The following is a 14,637-nucleotide window of genomic DNA, read 5'->3' as shown; positions in this document are numbered from 1 at the left end:
AAAGAACGGGAAGCCTGAAGGAACTGCTCGCTTCTGCTTCTTCTCCTTCTTCTCCACCTCTTCTGCAACCAAAAGTCACAAGTTGCATGTGTTAGTCCGCCCGAGGGCTGTGCATCCGAGCACACGAGCTCAGCGTCTTGCGAAACTCCCTTCGAGGAGTATGTGATTATTCTTGATTATCAGAACTGGAAGCTGGACAGAAAAACATGAGGCATTTGAGGAGGATGAACATTTTAAAATGCATTTTAAAAAGTGTTGACTTTGTTTATTTATTGGCTGTGATGCTTAAAAAATGTCTATGTAATTATATTTTTCTCTTGCAGTTTTAATGTGGAGGCCATACTGAGACTGAGATCATGTGAAGCGGTACAACAATACCAACTTTTTTATGTTTTTTAACCTTAACACCCAAAATTACATTCTGGTCTGCAAACCCAAGCCCAGATAAACCCCAAATTACATCCCAAGGGGGTTATAATTCTCAGACCTAAAGTATAACTATGGAATTTTGGGACCCTATTTCTCCATGTTTTGGGGTCCAAGAGACAAATGGGGTCAATCTTCATTTAAACCGGTCCCACATTGAGTTCTGCACTGTTGTCGTTCTCCAACCAAAATGACAGAAACAGGGTCTTATTTTTATTTTATAATACATTTGTATCCAACTATGTATCCAATTAGAATCAAATCGATGAACTGAATAAAAGACCAAAATTGGCCACTCCTCCTGGCTTCATGGAGGTCCATAGTGAGTTTGATCATCTCATTGAATCGCTGTCGGCGGACTAGATGAAGTTAATCGTCATTTACACTAACCTGACCCTCAGCAGGCAGACGCACCACTGACCAACCAGTGAACAAAGCAGAGCATCTAGCCGCTGAAGGTCTCCCTCAGTTGCTGTAGAGAGATCAAGAACACAGCAAATAGGGAGCGAGTATGGGCTCAGCAGCCATCACATGTCCAGTGACTCCCCTCCAAATGATCGATGGTGTTGCTGTGTAACTGCTGGATGTTTACAAGCGAGTGTTTGGTGACGATGCGCCATTGCAAAAGCTTCAAACACTATGCCTTGTCTTAACCGTTGCGACCCGGTTGGGGGAGCTCAGTCGGCGCGAAGGTCAATGAGCCGGAGGGAAGAGTGACAGGAGACTTTTGCATGACTTCGTTAGGAACTCTCTCAAATGAGTCAAAGGAAAAGTTCCCTGGATTGACGTTTCAACGCACTTGACTGTTACAGATTCGTACCGTTACTCGCAAGTCTGTTGCCAATCACCGACAATGGAGCAATTGGGGGTTTTTCCATGACAACCCCTCTTCCAAGCTGCTTGGCGCAAAGTCAAGTCAAGTCAAGTACACAACTCTTCATTATGGAGCCCGGGATTCTTCCGAGTAAACCAAATAAAACAAAGACATACAGTGCTAGAATCCAACTTGACTGCGTTCTTCTCTGGCGTTGCTCGACACAAAGCAGGCGCGCTTGTTATTTCTACGTTTTCAGCATCCGTCATGTGCACGCACCATGTCAGCCTACGCCTGACAATGTCGCGCTCTAAAGCGGAACCCGGCGTCTAGCCAGGGCCCGGCTGATGACGGAACACCAAATGACATACATGTCCGTGGTGTCTGGGCCCAGAAATGGCCTTTCATGGCAATACATGCACTGGTCTGCGGGATCGAGGCTTTAAACACAAGTGAGTGGAGATGGATTCGTCTTTGGGAGAAAAGTCAAAAAGACAAAACAGGAATCCCAGGAGGGCCTGGAAGTCCAAATATTTAGCCGTTCTATTGTTAGTCACGCGCTGCTTAAGCTCAGCGTTTGGAAAAGTGAATATGGATCGGGATAACAGTGACATCCGCCCCTAAATAATCATATCTACTTTTGTTTGCAGAAGCTTTTTGTCGCTCTCGTTCCTCTCCCGTCTGGAGAAGTCAAAGCAAACTTCAGCGCTCGCGGCGTTCTCTTTGTCTCGCTGAGGTTTTGGCTTCCTGCTGTCCCGCTGGTGGTTTTTAACAGGTCTATTGCTTCTGACAGGGAGGGTTCCTCATGCATGTGAGCAAAGCCAGATCTAGTCTGAAGGAAGAAAAGAACAGAAAAAAAACCCCTGCTGTCTCCTAAATTTCAGATTTACCGTAGCAACCATCTATGTACAAACTGTGGTTGGATGCCATCATCCCATGGAGCTGTCTGTGTATCACCGCCAAAAACACCGCCTTAACCATCACCGCTTTTTTAAAGCGCTTTGGAGAATCGGCTGGCCTTCCTCTCGGGGCACACATCACCCCTGCGGCCCACAGCTCGCTGCTAGATAGTCTTAATTAGCGGGCAATGGAAGCGCTTCACGTCAATTTCAGCTGAATAACGGTCAAAAGCAATCCTGCCGACGATTTTTTTTACGTCAACCTTTCATCAACCAGTGAGCTGTGATTACGGTGCCATCTGTCGCCATCCATCCATGCCGCACAAGGCATTCACCTTTCAGCATGCTGCCGTAGAATGCGTTTTGCCTCCTGGCCTCCGTTCGAGAAGAGGAAGGAGGCGACGGCCAGCGAGCGCCCGTCCTCTGAGGGACGCAGAGACAGCTGTGGAACACATTGACTCCGCGAATCGCCTCAGCGAAGCCATTACTCTAAAACAGGTCCGTGTTTGCTGCAGCCGCACTTAAAATCAAATTAAAAGCGGCGCGCGTTTGTCCTGCTGCTGCTCCTCCGCGAGAACTCTTACCAACACAATGGAATTCAAATGGGCTCACATTTAAATGGAGGGAGTTCACACCTTCGGCCCTCCCCGGGGCGACGCTGGCAGGAGATGGACACCCGGGGCTCAGCAGAGCCAGCCTGCAGGGGGGTGGGGCGGCTGGGGGGGCCAGATGAGGCAGCACTTCCCCGATGTTTGCATGTGCAACGAGCACAAACGGAGCTGTATTAGATCACCGACCCCCGATAAGAAAATGGGCACAAGATCTACTTCATTGTCAGATAAGACTTGGTCTGGAGCTTCAGAACTTCATTTTGAAGTAAAAACAAATCAATTTGATTTATTACGTTCTCTCGCAGGACCAGTCTATTTTAGAATAAGAAAAATAGTTTATCCCCATTTGGTTTGTCTTCCCTTTTCGGTATCCACTGTATCCCTGCAACCATTTTGGGAACCAGCAGAATGAATTGTAGCCCTTGACCCAGTTTGTGACCCCGATGCATTACACATTATCTAAGCTTCACATTCTCTAAAAGTACATTGAGTCCAGCAAACAGAAGGTGTACAAAATGCACCGCGGTGAGATATTAATAAATATAATAAAATAAGAATAAGCTGTTGCTCCTCTTTGTTCTAATCGACATAACGATGGAGCAACTTGGGGAACAATTGAGATCTTACAGCTTATTTTTATTTCATAATGACATGTTTTAGATTTTTTTTAGAAGCTAAAATAAATACCTAAAGTTTTGTTAAACACGTTGTTAGAACTGTAACAGGACTATGATGGTTATACGGCAGAGGGGGCATCAACAACGGCGTTTCCTTCAATTATCTTGTCAGAATATTAATCTAATCGTCATCATTAAGCAAATTAGCCTTCAGTTACTGGAGTAAACTCCCCCCCCTCTCCAGAGACTCCCATTGTTCCCCGCACCACACTTTGGGACCGAAGTTATTCTGGGCAATTTACATGAGAAGTGCCCCGTGAACCGCTCTCCCAGGTGCCCAAATGCGCGTCTATATGTGCGCCTCCATTTACCATTCAGAGTTTCCCTTTTCTCTGTTCGGTTTTGACAAAGGAAGCAGAAGCAGGGGAGTGGAGGGAGGGGTACGGAGTCTCCTGGAGAGTTTTTTAACACGCTGCGTAATTAAGCGTTTTGACTGACAGCCGAGTGCCAAAAGGCGCAGACGCATTCCGATTGGCTGGCGGCGACCTTTTACAAGCGCCTCTTGCACTCCAAGCTGCGCGCGGGCGGAGCGCTTCGCCTCCCCGAAACTCTCGCAGGAGCCAGACGCACCGGAGAGGAGCGCGACGGCGGCCGCAGCCACGAGGAAGGAGAGAGCCCGCAAACCAGAAGAAAAAACGAAAGAAAAAAAAAAAACTCCACGCGCCTCGAGCGCATCGATCAGCAGGGTTCGGCCTCTTGTCCCCCCCCCCCCACACACATACCCCGTCCGCCCCTCCGCCCCCCTCCCTGCCTCCCATCACCCTTCCAGCCCTCGCAACTTTTCTTTTTTTTTTCGACTTGTTGAAGTAAGTGCGGTCCGAGGCGCGAGCTGCATTCATTACGCCGCCGCTGCTGCTGCTGCTGCTGCAAGAGAGAGAGAGAGCGAAGCAAAACGCACACGAAAAGAAAAAGAAAGATGAGGTGTGCATCCGCATCCGCGTCCTGCTGGAGGATGCTCCGACTGGCGGCGACGTTGGCGCTCGTGTCGGCGTGCACGGCGTCGGAGTACGAGTACCTCAACTGGAAGTCGGACGTGTACGCCGGCGGGCCCAGCTACGGCAAGCCGCCCCAGTGCGTGGACATCCCGGAGGACCTGCGGCTCTGCCACAACGTGGGCTACAGCCAGATGCTGCTGCCCAACCTGCTGGAGCACGAGACCATGGCGGAGGTGAAGCAGCAGGCCAGCAGCTGGGTGCCCCTGGTGCACAAGAACTGCCACCCGGGCACGCAGGTCCTGCTGTGCTCGCTGTTCGCGCCCGTGTGCCTCGAGCGGCCCATCTACCCGTGCCGCTGGCTGTGCGAGGCCGTGCGCGACGGCTGCATCCCCATCATGGAGGCGTTCGGCTTCCCGTGGCCGGATATGCTCACGTGCGACAAGTTCCCCCAGGACGACGTGTGCATCGCGATGACGCATCCCAATTCCACCGCGGCCACCGAGCCGACAGGTAACGCGCCCTCGACCCGCGCTAAGAGTGTTGTTTTCCGGCCCCGAAGCCGTAACATCTGACGGTCACTAGTGGTAAAGGGAATGTAAGTGGTGAAAGTCAAACAAGTCAGATTTCTTTTTGTTCTTGGTGGTTTTACCGCCTGTCTGTCAGACTTTGTTTGTGTGAATTGATTCATTTTTAAAGACTTATAAAATATCAAAACATATAACCAATCAGGCGTTGCCAACGCCAGGTGTAACCTGGCTTAAGGAAGATCATCAAGTTTTTTCTGACATATATACCCCACCTTGTTTCCAACAATCTATGTGTACATTTTATTTTCCTACATTAAGGTCTATGACATTTGGACATTAAGATTCAGATGTAGTATAAAGTCCACACAGAGAAAAAGCACCTACAATTCATAGACAATGGGAGCAGCTTCTTGCTTTAGAAATAACTGAAACAATTTGTATGTTTTATTTTTCACTAATTATCACCAATTAGTTAGCCGTAGATGGGCTCTGATGCAGCCATTTGTGATTCCTTAATATAACTTAACACAGAGTAGCTAACTCAGAGTTACTGAGAAAACAAAGAGCCGCCTCTTTGGCCCTGTGTAAAAGCTGACACCCGTGCAGTTAAATGGGCCCGAGAAGGTTGTTTCAAGGTGTGTTTGCACAGGCAAATCTCAACACAAACAAACCACACACACCCTTTTAGGGGGGGGGGGGGGGAATAAGGCTGTGACACCCCGGATTTGATCTCATTTTAACAATGTCACCCCCTCCAAGCAACACAGACGCAATTTATTTTTCGATCTCTACAAATCCCGACTTCCATGTGAACGCTATGTTGCTATTGACTAGAAGTAATAAGGAGAAAGCTCGAACAGATGGTAGTGATTTATTACAAGGTATTTGTTGAGCTGGAGGACAATGCTGGGAGCAAGTCCAGCATAAAATACCTAAATATATTAATTCACATTTTCTACCGCAGCATCACTGACGAATGTGTTAATTGTCAAACGTCGAACATTCGAGAGAAAAAAACACAGTGTCCAAATTACACTTATTAAAATCCACACTGCAGGCTATCACTAATAGCTCCTTGGCTGAAAATCCCTCGAATCTGTTGGCACTGTGTGTGTGTGTGTGTGTGTGTGTGCGAGTGTTGGTATGAAAAGGAGTGAGACACCTCGTGCAGTGTGAGTGAAAGCGGGGGATGTAAGTAAGGGAGTCCAGAACAAACCCAATGGGCCCAGCTGACGAACACCAGACAAACCCTCGAAATAGGAACAGGAACGACGTGTGAGAGGAGGATACAGCTCGGGCTCATTCCCAATAGTTTTGGTAACCGCCTCAGCAGGGTGTGCAGCACCAGTGAAAGTAACCTTAACCGGAGAAGCTCGCCATAAATGGGGGGGACTGTGGCCCTCCAGTGCTCTCACAGCGCTCACTGTATTTGTGGATGGAGCACGAAGGGAAGGGAAGGGGGGGGGCGGGGGAGTTGTGGGTTCTCACAGACTGACATGGTGGCATGGACGGACAGAGGCCGCTTTTCTGGAAAAGAGGGACCACACAGAGCTCCTCGCAACCCCCCCCCCCCCCCCCCCCCCCCCGAACATCACCTGTTGTCATCCTTCGGCGGGGCGGGCGATGATTGAGGCCGGATGGTCTGCCTCTGAAAGGACACTGATTCATCCCCAGTATACCGCAAAGGGTCACATGATTGATTTTTTTTTTTTTGTAAATACACATGATGTCAGGGCTACGTAACCCCCCCCCCCCCCCCACTCCCCCCAGTCGTGCTCCTAATGATTGTTAATAGAGGTCAGCTAAACAGTGCTTACCGCAGCGATAATTGATTTAAAGGGGAACCGGGCCGAAACAGGCGACGGGACCCCGCGACTCTGTAAACACCGTCTGCTTTCATAAGCTCTTCACACCTGGGCGTTAGTTTCACGTGCTTTCGTCAAACACATGTAATGGACAACTGGCAGCCCCCCCCCTCCCCGCACCCCCCATGAACGCTTCAAGAGGCTAGGAGCGTCCTTCAAGCTGCAATAAGCCAACAATTGATTTGCTCCACATTTGGAATTCTTTTAAGGTGCATACATCGCTGTTGAGCCTAATGGAAAGCTCCATTAGAAAACCTGTCTAAATGTAGCCCAGAGTGAAGAAGAGTGTTTACTGCAGCTCTTAGTTACAGCTGGCTATAAAAGCTGAAGACATTCCTCACTAAGGTCAGGTCATCAGAGCATACGCAGCCCAACAGACCAGACACTAGATAGGATCTCTAGTCTCTAGAGGTTAGGTGTGTGCGCAGAGATTTGAGTTTAGAATCTAAAATGTGCTTTCCGAATCATTTAATTGCAAAAATGAGAAATAAGTGCTTTTGTTTCTCTCCCTATTCTCTCTTTTTTTTCTTAGCCGGTGAAGTGAATAATATAATTTGAATGATTCATTGCTGGTTCCACTGCAACTTACATGTGATATTTTTGCATCTTTTCCTGCTGATTTCCCACAGGTTTCTCTCCCGTCTGCCCGCCATGTGACAACGAAATGAAGACCGACGCCATGCTCGAGCACATGTGTGCCAGCGAGTTCGGTAAGCGTCCCCTCGACGGCCAACGCAGCATTGCACCAATCCGACATGCGGATGCACACCCGCCCAGCTGACACGCCTACGACACGTATCACAGAGCGTTAGATGTCTCTCCTACCACAAAACCTTAAAACGGGCCAAAAGTCATCTAAAGCCAGAGGTTTCTGTTCTCGGCTGCATTGATGGAGGGTTTTTTATTCCGTTTGCATGTGAGGTATTATCTCTTGGTCACATGTCTGGGTTGGTAGAGGACGATGTTCTGTGAGTAATGAATTGGGGTCATTAAAGTTTTTATGTGGCAGGTCCTCGCGGTGATAAAGTTTGTTCTGCAGTCTGGACAGGCTGTTGCAGAATACCCTCTAAAGAGGGGGGGCATCAAACGTGTTTCAAAAGGAAAGATACTAATAATGAATAAGACCACTTTTTTATTTCAGATATATACATTTTTACATCATTTTATTATTAAATCCTGAATGGAAAAGTATATTTTTGACCACCCTTTCCTTAGATTTGTGGTTTTAATATCCATAGTCAGTGTACCTACACCCACTTTGTTGCTCTTAAAATTCCATGCATGTCATATTGCTTTTTCAGTAATTCAGACCATTGTTACGTTGTCTAAGGGGAAAAAACTCCTCAACAGAAAATAATGAGACATAAATATCTGAGATTCAATAAAAGGCTGATAAAGGTGCAATTGTTAAGTGTGAGAGCCGTACTTTAAAAAGTCAGGTCATTTAAACATAATAGGATTATGGAGATTTAGGCTTAAACATTAATAAGAAATAACTTGCTGTGCTACCAGTGTGGTAAATGCAACGGGCCGTGTCTTAACTCTTAAAATATAATCTCCTACTAACCCAGTGCATGCCGGTTGCAAATGATCAAATACCACGGAAGTCTGTTTCCATGACGAATCGTTTTGAATGGTTTTCATGGCCTCCAGACGGTCAGTTAACTGATTGTGTGGTTTTTCAAGTTGAACAAAAGACATTTTTGAAAATGTAATTATTAGGTTAATTCATTACTTTAAATATAACCTTTGTAGAAATATTATTTTCTTAATAAAACGTCTGTAAACTGTGTTCTTACTGGAGAACCAGTAAGAAGACAAAATGGACAAACAGGAAAAAAGAGGAACATCTTAAGCTGATGGGGGGGCACTTGATGTAGTTTGTGGAAATGATCGCATGAGCAAGGCAGCAAGACGGAAAGTCTTGACTTTAATTAAAAACATAGACAACAACTGAATTGCAGTTAGCGTGACTTCCAGCAATGATATGTGCATGATGCATACAAGATGCGAGATGTCAGGCTTTCATTTTTTATTTCATTCCCTAGCAGCTTGAATTCCAGGTGCCGTTCCCAGCAAACATAAGGCTGGATGAGCTTTGGAGACAGACTTTTTGTCGATGTCTTCAGAAAAAAAATTTAGAGGTTGCATTTGTTTAATGAATTGCCTTTCTGTTTATGCTGCGGTCATCGGGCTCGCCCCTTTTCTTCAGCCCGAGTCCCGGCTTGCCCGAGACACAGAGTGGCACATAAAGGGCTCGTTTCATCTCGGATGAAGACAGATGTTGTTTTGCCTGCTTGTCATAAGCCCCCTAACCAGCTGACATGTGAGGACACACACACACACACATGGATTTAGTGCCACGCTGAGGATGAGGCAGCGGGAGGCTCACGTTGCAGGTTTGAATCCCTGGCGGGGGGGTGGAATGCAGCGGACGTCGCTGTGATTGCAGCGGGTGAGCGTTTAATGCACAGAGACACCATCACCGGCTCAAGGATAAAGGATCGGCTTGTTGCTTTCTCCCAGGCGGCCAATAGAATTTGGTTTTTATATAAATACATCTGACGGTGGCTGAAGCCAAACATGAGCAAATGTTTTGTCTTGAGGAAAAAGAAAACATGCAGATGAAAGACAAAAAAAAAAGTCCCCAGCTTTAATCATGATGGGATTTATCCCACCATCAAACGATTGGACCAGCATTGTCCATCGCATACGGCTACTTTGGGCCTGAGTGAAAGTGGACGGACGCATTGAGCAGCAGCAGGTTAGCGGCAGACTTCTGTCTTTTATCAAGAACACAAAATGGAGACGGTGGGCAGATTTCTTGCTCTCCTCCATGGAACACTGGGAATGGAAAACCTCGGAGGCTCGAAGAAGGAATCTGTGAATTGCACCAAAGTCTTTATTAATCTGCACGGACCAATCATGTGTAAAACTTCCCCACCCTGGCAGCGAATTAGCATTTTTCTACACTGAAAAACGGGCTTACTGGAAGTTGCGAAAGATCTGTTCTGGGTTACAGTTGAGTGTGAGGTATTTTCTTTGTGATAATACCCTTCCTATCATTTGACACCCTGTATAATTGCTTCCCATCACTTGCTCTGGTGCGTTTGACTTGACTGATAAAAGCAGAGAATGCTGCGGCAAGACAGCTTTTGACTCAACGCTTTTGGATTCGGAATAGTTTTGGCAGAGGAGGAAAGGTTCTTGTAAGTTAAATGAGTTATTTCAGAGTTGCAGTAACAAGTAACAGGTTTTTCAGTCCTGGTCTTTTTTTCTCCTTCTAACAAACAAAGCACCCACACATGCCATCTTGAGCGGCGGTCGGCTGGTAACAGATTTACAGCTCATCCCACTCGACACTTTGTTCCCACTGCAGTATATCCTTCTGCTTAAGGCTTTATGGTGCCTCATTGTCCCCCAAAAAATCCAGTGCCCTTCAATTGAATCTCTCCTCTGCCTCGGACAGCTCACTTTGTTGTCGATGCCAAATGGCTCCTTTCCTTTGCTTAATGCTGCAAACAACAGGGCAGCCCGGCACTGATCACTTGAGATTACCAGATCACTTGTGCTTCCATTATTGCGGATGGGGGAGCGGCACTCACCCCCCTGCTGGGTTTATGACTCCCTGGGAGCTGGAGGTCTCGTCTGTGCCTCTGAGCCGGGCAGAGGAAACCAGGTCGGGGGTCAGGGAAATCCCCCCCAACCAAACTTGCATTGGGACATTGCACAACTTGAGTTTTCAAATCATAGTTGTATAATCAGTCAAACTAGTCATGACAACTTTGTAGTCTTTTCAAAATTGTTGTTTGGGTTAAGATAAGCATGGACGTTCTGTTACGGAAGGAAGAAAGCGTTTCCCGATGGAAAGGGTGGTCCCACCCACCTTCCCTCGCCCCTTTGCGTGCGATTCCACAGTCTTAATGCGTCCTCGTGGGATACCTACAATCCACGGCGCATTCTTTTTTGCAGCATCTGCCAGGAATTCTGGATCCGACAGGCCTACGGTCAGTAATAAAAATGTTACGTCTCGCACCGCTTCACCGAAAGTCTAGAGAGCAGCTCTTCATGGTCCCTTTGGACCAGCAGCCGTACACCAACAGGGAGTGTGAAGGAGCTGAAAATACGGTCAATGTGTATCAAACTGACGATGAAACACAAAGCGTAAATGGGATACAGAAATCGTGCTCGCTATTAGCCACTCAAATGTGCTTCTATGATTAGCTCTCACTACTTACATTTTGGCAAATGAGCTCTCAGGAGGTTCCGTGTTGGCGGTATTCGCAATACATTGAAAATAACTGTGTTTTTTGTGCACATCAGACTCATGTGTGGGTACAGGGAAGATTTCTCCAGCTGTTAGCAACGAGCAGCATTGTTACAAGTGTTTCAATCATCGCCTTACTGTATGCAGTCGCTGAAGGGATTAAGCTCTCAAGCAACACAAGGTGCAAAGAAAGTTCATAGCATCAAAGGATTATCGAGGATGGAGGATTTATCAAGACAAAGTACTTTCAGGGGTGGACCAAGGTTTCTCTTTTATGACTCGCTAATTATGAATGCTGCCCATTTTGATTTCACTGAACACTAAGTCTCCTCACACGGGCCATTTGAGAAACTAGAGACAGGGGATAAAAGTCTTAATCCCTAGCATGTGCACTCTTAATACTGGGAAAAAACGGGCCGCTCACACTTTAATTTGCAATTTCTTGCGCCGACAAAGGAATAAGTGAGACGCTGGAAGCCTCTTCAAGTTCCAATTCAGGTTTCAAGACTCCTCTAGTGTAGTCTAGTGTAGAAATTTGATGGAAGTTGAAGTTGTATCCAGAAGTTGAATGTATGCCAGAGTGTGAAAATGATTCATGGCTGTTCCCTTCAAAGTAGACGTCACAAGACTTTGTCTCCGGTGTAGCTGACAATCGACACTAGACACAGCACGCTCGCTTCTTTTCTCCTTTGGGTTGTCGTGTCACACGGTGGTACACACATCCCAGAGGAGATACTACGTGGAGGGGAGGCATATGGACATTTGGACCACCAACGTTGGACTCGTGCTCGGTTTCAGAAGGGGAACCGAAGGAATGAGAGATTAGAAGATTAAATAGAGTTCAGCGAACAATCAGGAGCATTATGGTCAAATGTGAAACGAGCCTCAGAGTCAGTGGGAGGTTAAAGCCAAAATCTGGCCTAGATTGCAATAGCTTTCCACTATATATCATTTTTATTAAATAAAACTTGACTTCGGCCCCTCAACAACTGGGGCGTGATAAACATGTAAATACAAAATACTTGCATGTGAATGTTGTGCATCAAAACTGATGAGGAAAATGTTTGACTGGTCAGTAAAAGTTAAATATGTTTGTGCAAGCAGAGAAACAACTAGCCAGATCCTATTGAAAGTGAACAGGAAATAAGCCAGTCTCACCTAGCACTCAATGCAATATTTCCCCCCATACTAAGTGTAGGTAACCAACTGCAATCTTCCTAATACATGATGATATAGCCATATATTCATTATACAAACATGACTGTCCGTTAAAGTTCCTAAAACGCTTCTTAATGATTGTTAATCTTAGTGTAAAACGTCGGCCATACCAACAGTTGTTTCAAATCAGTGAATGGCTCTCTTAAGCAAGGCACTCAAGGAGATGTGCTTGATGGCATCAGCTGTTGAGCTGGGAACAAGTGCAACTACCCGTGAAGTTAAATGGCGCTCAATGAGAAGGAATAGGCTGCTTGTCAATGATACATTCTACTAAACCAGTATACCTTTACGGAATCCAATTAGGATGCTGGTCCCCAAAAATACAGTGTTGATACCCTTTGTCGTGTTTCGTTTTTGCTAGAGGGACACTTTGTGCTCATAAAACATTTACTAGCCGTCTTTAGGGGAAACGGTGTGATGGGACCACACATTCTGGGCAAGAACTCATTCACCTTAACGTGAACGTAACCGCGTGTTTGTTCTTCCTTTTCTCCAACGCAGCTTTCAAGACCAAGATCAAGGAGGTGGCGAGAGAAAACATGGACCGCAAGGTGATTCTGCAGAAGCGGAAAAAGATGTTGAAAGAGGGCAACCTGAAGAAGAAGGACATGAAGTCGCTGGTGCTGTACCTGAAGAATGGCGCCGACTGCCCCTGCCAGCAGCTGGACAACCTGGGGAACCAGTACCTGATCATGGGCCGCAAAGTGGATAAGCAGTACCTCCTCACGGGCATCCACAAGTGGGACAAGTCCAGCAAAGAGTTCAAAAAGGCCATCAAGAAACTCAAAACCTACAAATGCCCCGCCTTTGAGAATGTTTTCAAATAAAACGCACCCCTCTTCCCCCACTTTTGGTCACATCTCATCCTACATATGAACTTGCACACGCATTCAAAATCCCAAACTTTGCTTTCTATTTTCCTGTATGTATATCTATCTATCTTTGTATATTTACAGATGTCTGAAATGTCTGTCATTAGTTCATTGGGGTGTGCGATGACGATACAAATCACAACTTGAGAGAAGTTCAGCGTAGTAAAAGACCTTTCTGAAATCATTTTCAATAAATGTAGATACGGCTACACTTTCATCCAACATTTTGGTGGATTTTGCTTAAAGGGATTGAAACACACAAAACACTTTTGTTTGATTGCTGAGATAGAGAGGATTCATACCACACTCGAATTGTGGTTGTACCACAAACATGAAGGTAAAATCAGGCAGAAGCAGGATGTTAGCTTAGCTTAGCATGAGGCCAAGAAGCAGGGTTAAACTTTAAACCTGTCTTTATCCAATAAAATGTAAAGCACTGTGTTTTCAGATTTAACCAATTCAACCATGTCATAATTAGCAAGCTTGTTTTGACAGAGGTTAGCTGTTTCTTCCTGCTTTAGTTTTAACACTAACATAAGCTAACCATCTGCTAGCTTTAGCTGCGTGTGCAACAGACACAGAGTGAAAGTGTTAATACGCCTCACATTTAACTCCCTGCAACAGAAATATTCAGCTTTTTGTTTTACATCGCTCTCATTATGATAATGTGATAAGAAATCATAAAAGCAGTGATTAGTCGACAGAGTTGGCCGACACAGGTACACACTGTGGGTTACAGAGCAGCTGCATAGGGTGCATTTGGAAAAAACAAATTCACTGCTTGATGAGGGTGCCACCTTATGATTGTAAAGACTGCACTACCAATGTTATTTCCTTTAATTTCATTCATTCTTTTCATTACTTGCGTCATGAATTAACATGTTGGCCTAAGACAGATTTGTTAATTTCCTGTCAGCGGATGACTTTCGGCCGCATGACATTTGGCTGATATTTTTTTTTTTTTCCATCGCTCCTTAGATCCAGTCTAACTGCAGTAATCAGTATTCCTTGGAAATGGGCAATGTATCGATGTCACACATGCTTGAAAATGCAAGTATTGTCAACTTTTTTTTCCCAATCTGTTTGGTTCAATTGTTGCTGGTCTTTATTTAGCACTATTTGTTTTAATTTTGAATGTCAGCTGTCATTTTCTGCTTATTAAATGTACATACAAATTTTACATAAATATGGAAAAGTGAATGGTGTCTGTTATGTTATTTAATTTTCAATATATCACCAACTAGAAAAAAAAAGTTTTTCTTCTTTTAACTCTTCTTTTTAATCACGGACGGGTGTGTAAAATCACTTAGTGGAGCGGAAATCTCAGCATGGTCACCTATTGAAAAAAAAGAAATCACAGCATGTATGTTAAAGTTTATTCACTTCCTTTTTGCGTGCACAAGAGCCATTTCAATCCGTGTTAGTTATTTCGACGATTGGCATCTTATAACTCTTGCCTAGACCTCAGTTCAGTCTTGCACGTGCAATGTTCCTGAAACGTCATTACCTCAAATAGATTGCAACAA

At 45.6% G+C, this 14,637-nt stretch overlaps 1 protein-coding gene across 1 annotated transcript; it reads left to right on the top strand.

Annotated features, from left to right (window-relative positions):
- The first annotated feature begins 4,153 nt into the window (after positions 1-4,153).
- sfrp1a (secreted frizzled-related protein 1a) lies at positions 4,154-14,311 on the top strand. The gene is made up of 3 exons (XM_037483181.2): positions 4,154-4,872; positions 7,384-7,464; positions 12,741-14,311. Exons 1-3 carry the CDS (start codon positions 4,344-4,346, stop codon positions 13,064-13,066), a joined length of 936 nt encoding a protein of 311 aa, XP_037339078.1. The 5' UTR covers positions 4,154-4,343; the 3' UTR covers positions 13,067-14,311.
- Positions 14,312-14,637: the final 326 nt, after the last annotated feature.

The sequence above is a fragment of the Pungitius pungitius genome, chromosome 5 (genome assembly GCF_949316345.1).
Source record: "Pungitius pungitius chromosome 5, fPunPun2.1, whole genome shotgun sequence".
In the NCBI taxonomy this organism is placed as follows: domain Eukaryota; kingdom Metazoa; phylum Chordata; class Actinopteri; order Perciformes; family Gasterosteidae; genus Pungitius; species Pungitius pungitius.
The sequence above is the reverse complement of the archived record's forward strand: the minus strand, read 5'-3'. Positions and strand labels throughout refer to the sequence as shown.

Excerpts from the sequence above, each read along its gene's own strand:
- sfrp1a (XM_037483181.2), top strand. The coding sequence starts at position 4,344 with ATGAGGTGTGCATCCGCATCCGCGTCCTGCTGGAGGATGCTCCGACTG. Across the intron at positions 4,873-7,383 it reads CGCGGCCACCGAGCCGACAG|GTTTCTCTCCCGTCTGCCCG; the intron begins GTAACGCGCCCT and ends GATTTCCCACAG. Across the intron at positions 7,465-12,740 it reads CATGTGTGCCAGCGAGTTCG|CTTTCAAGACCAAGATCAAG; the intron begins GTAAGCGTCCCC and ends TCTCCAACGCAG.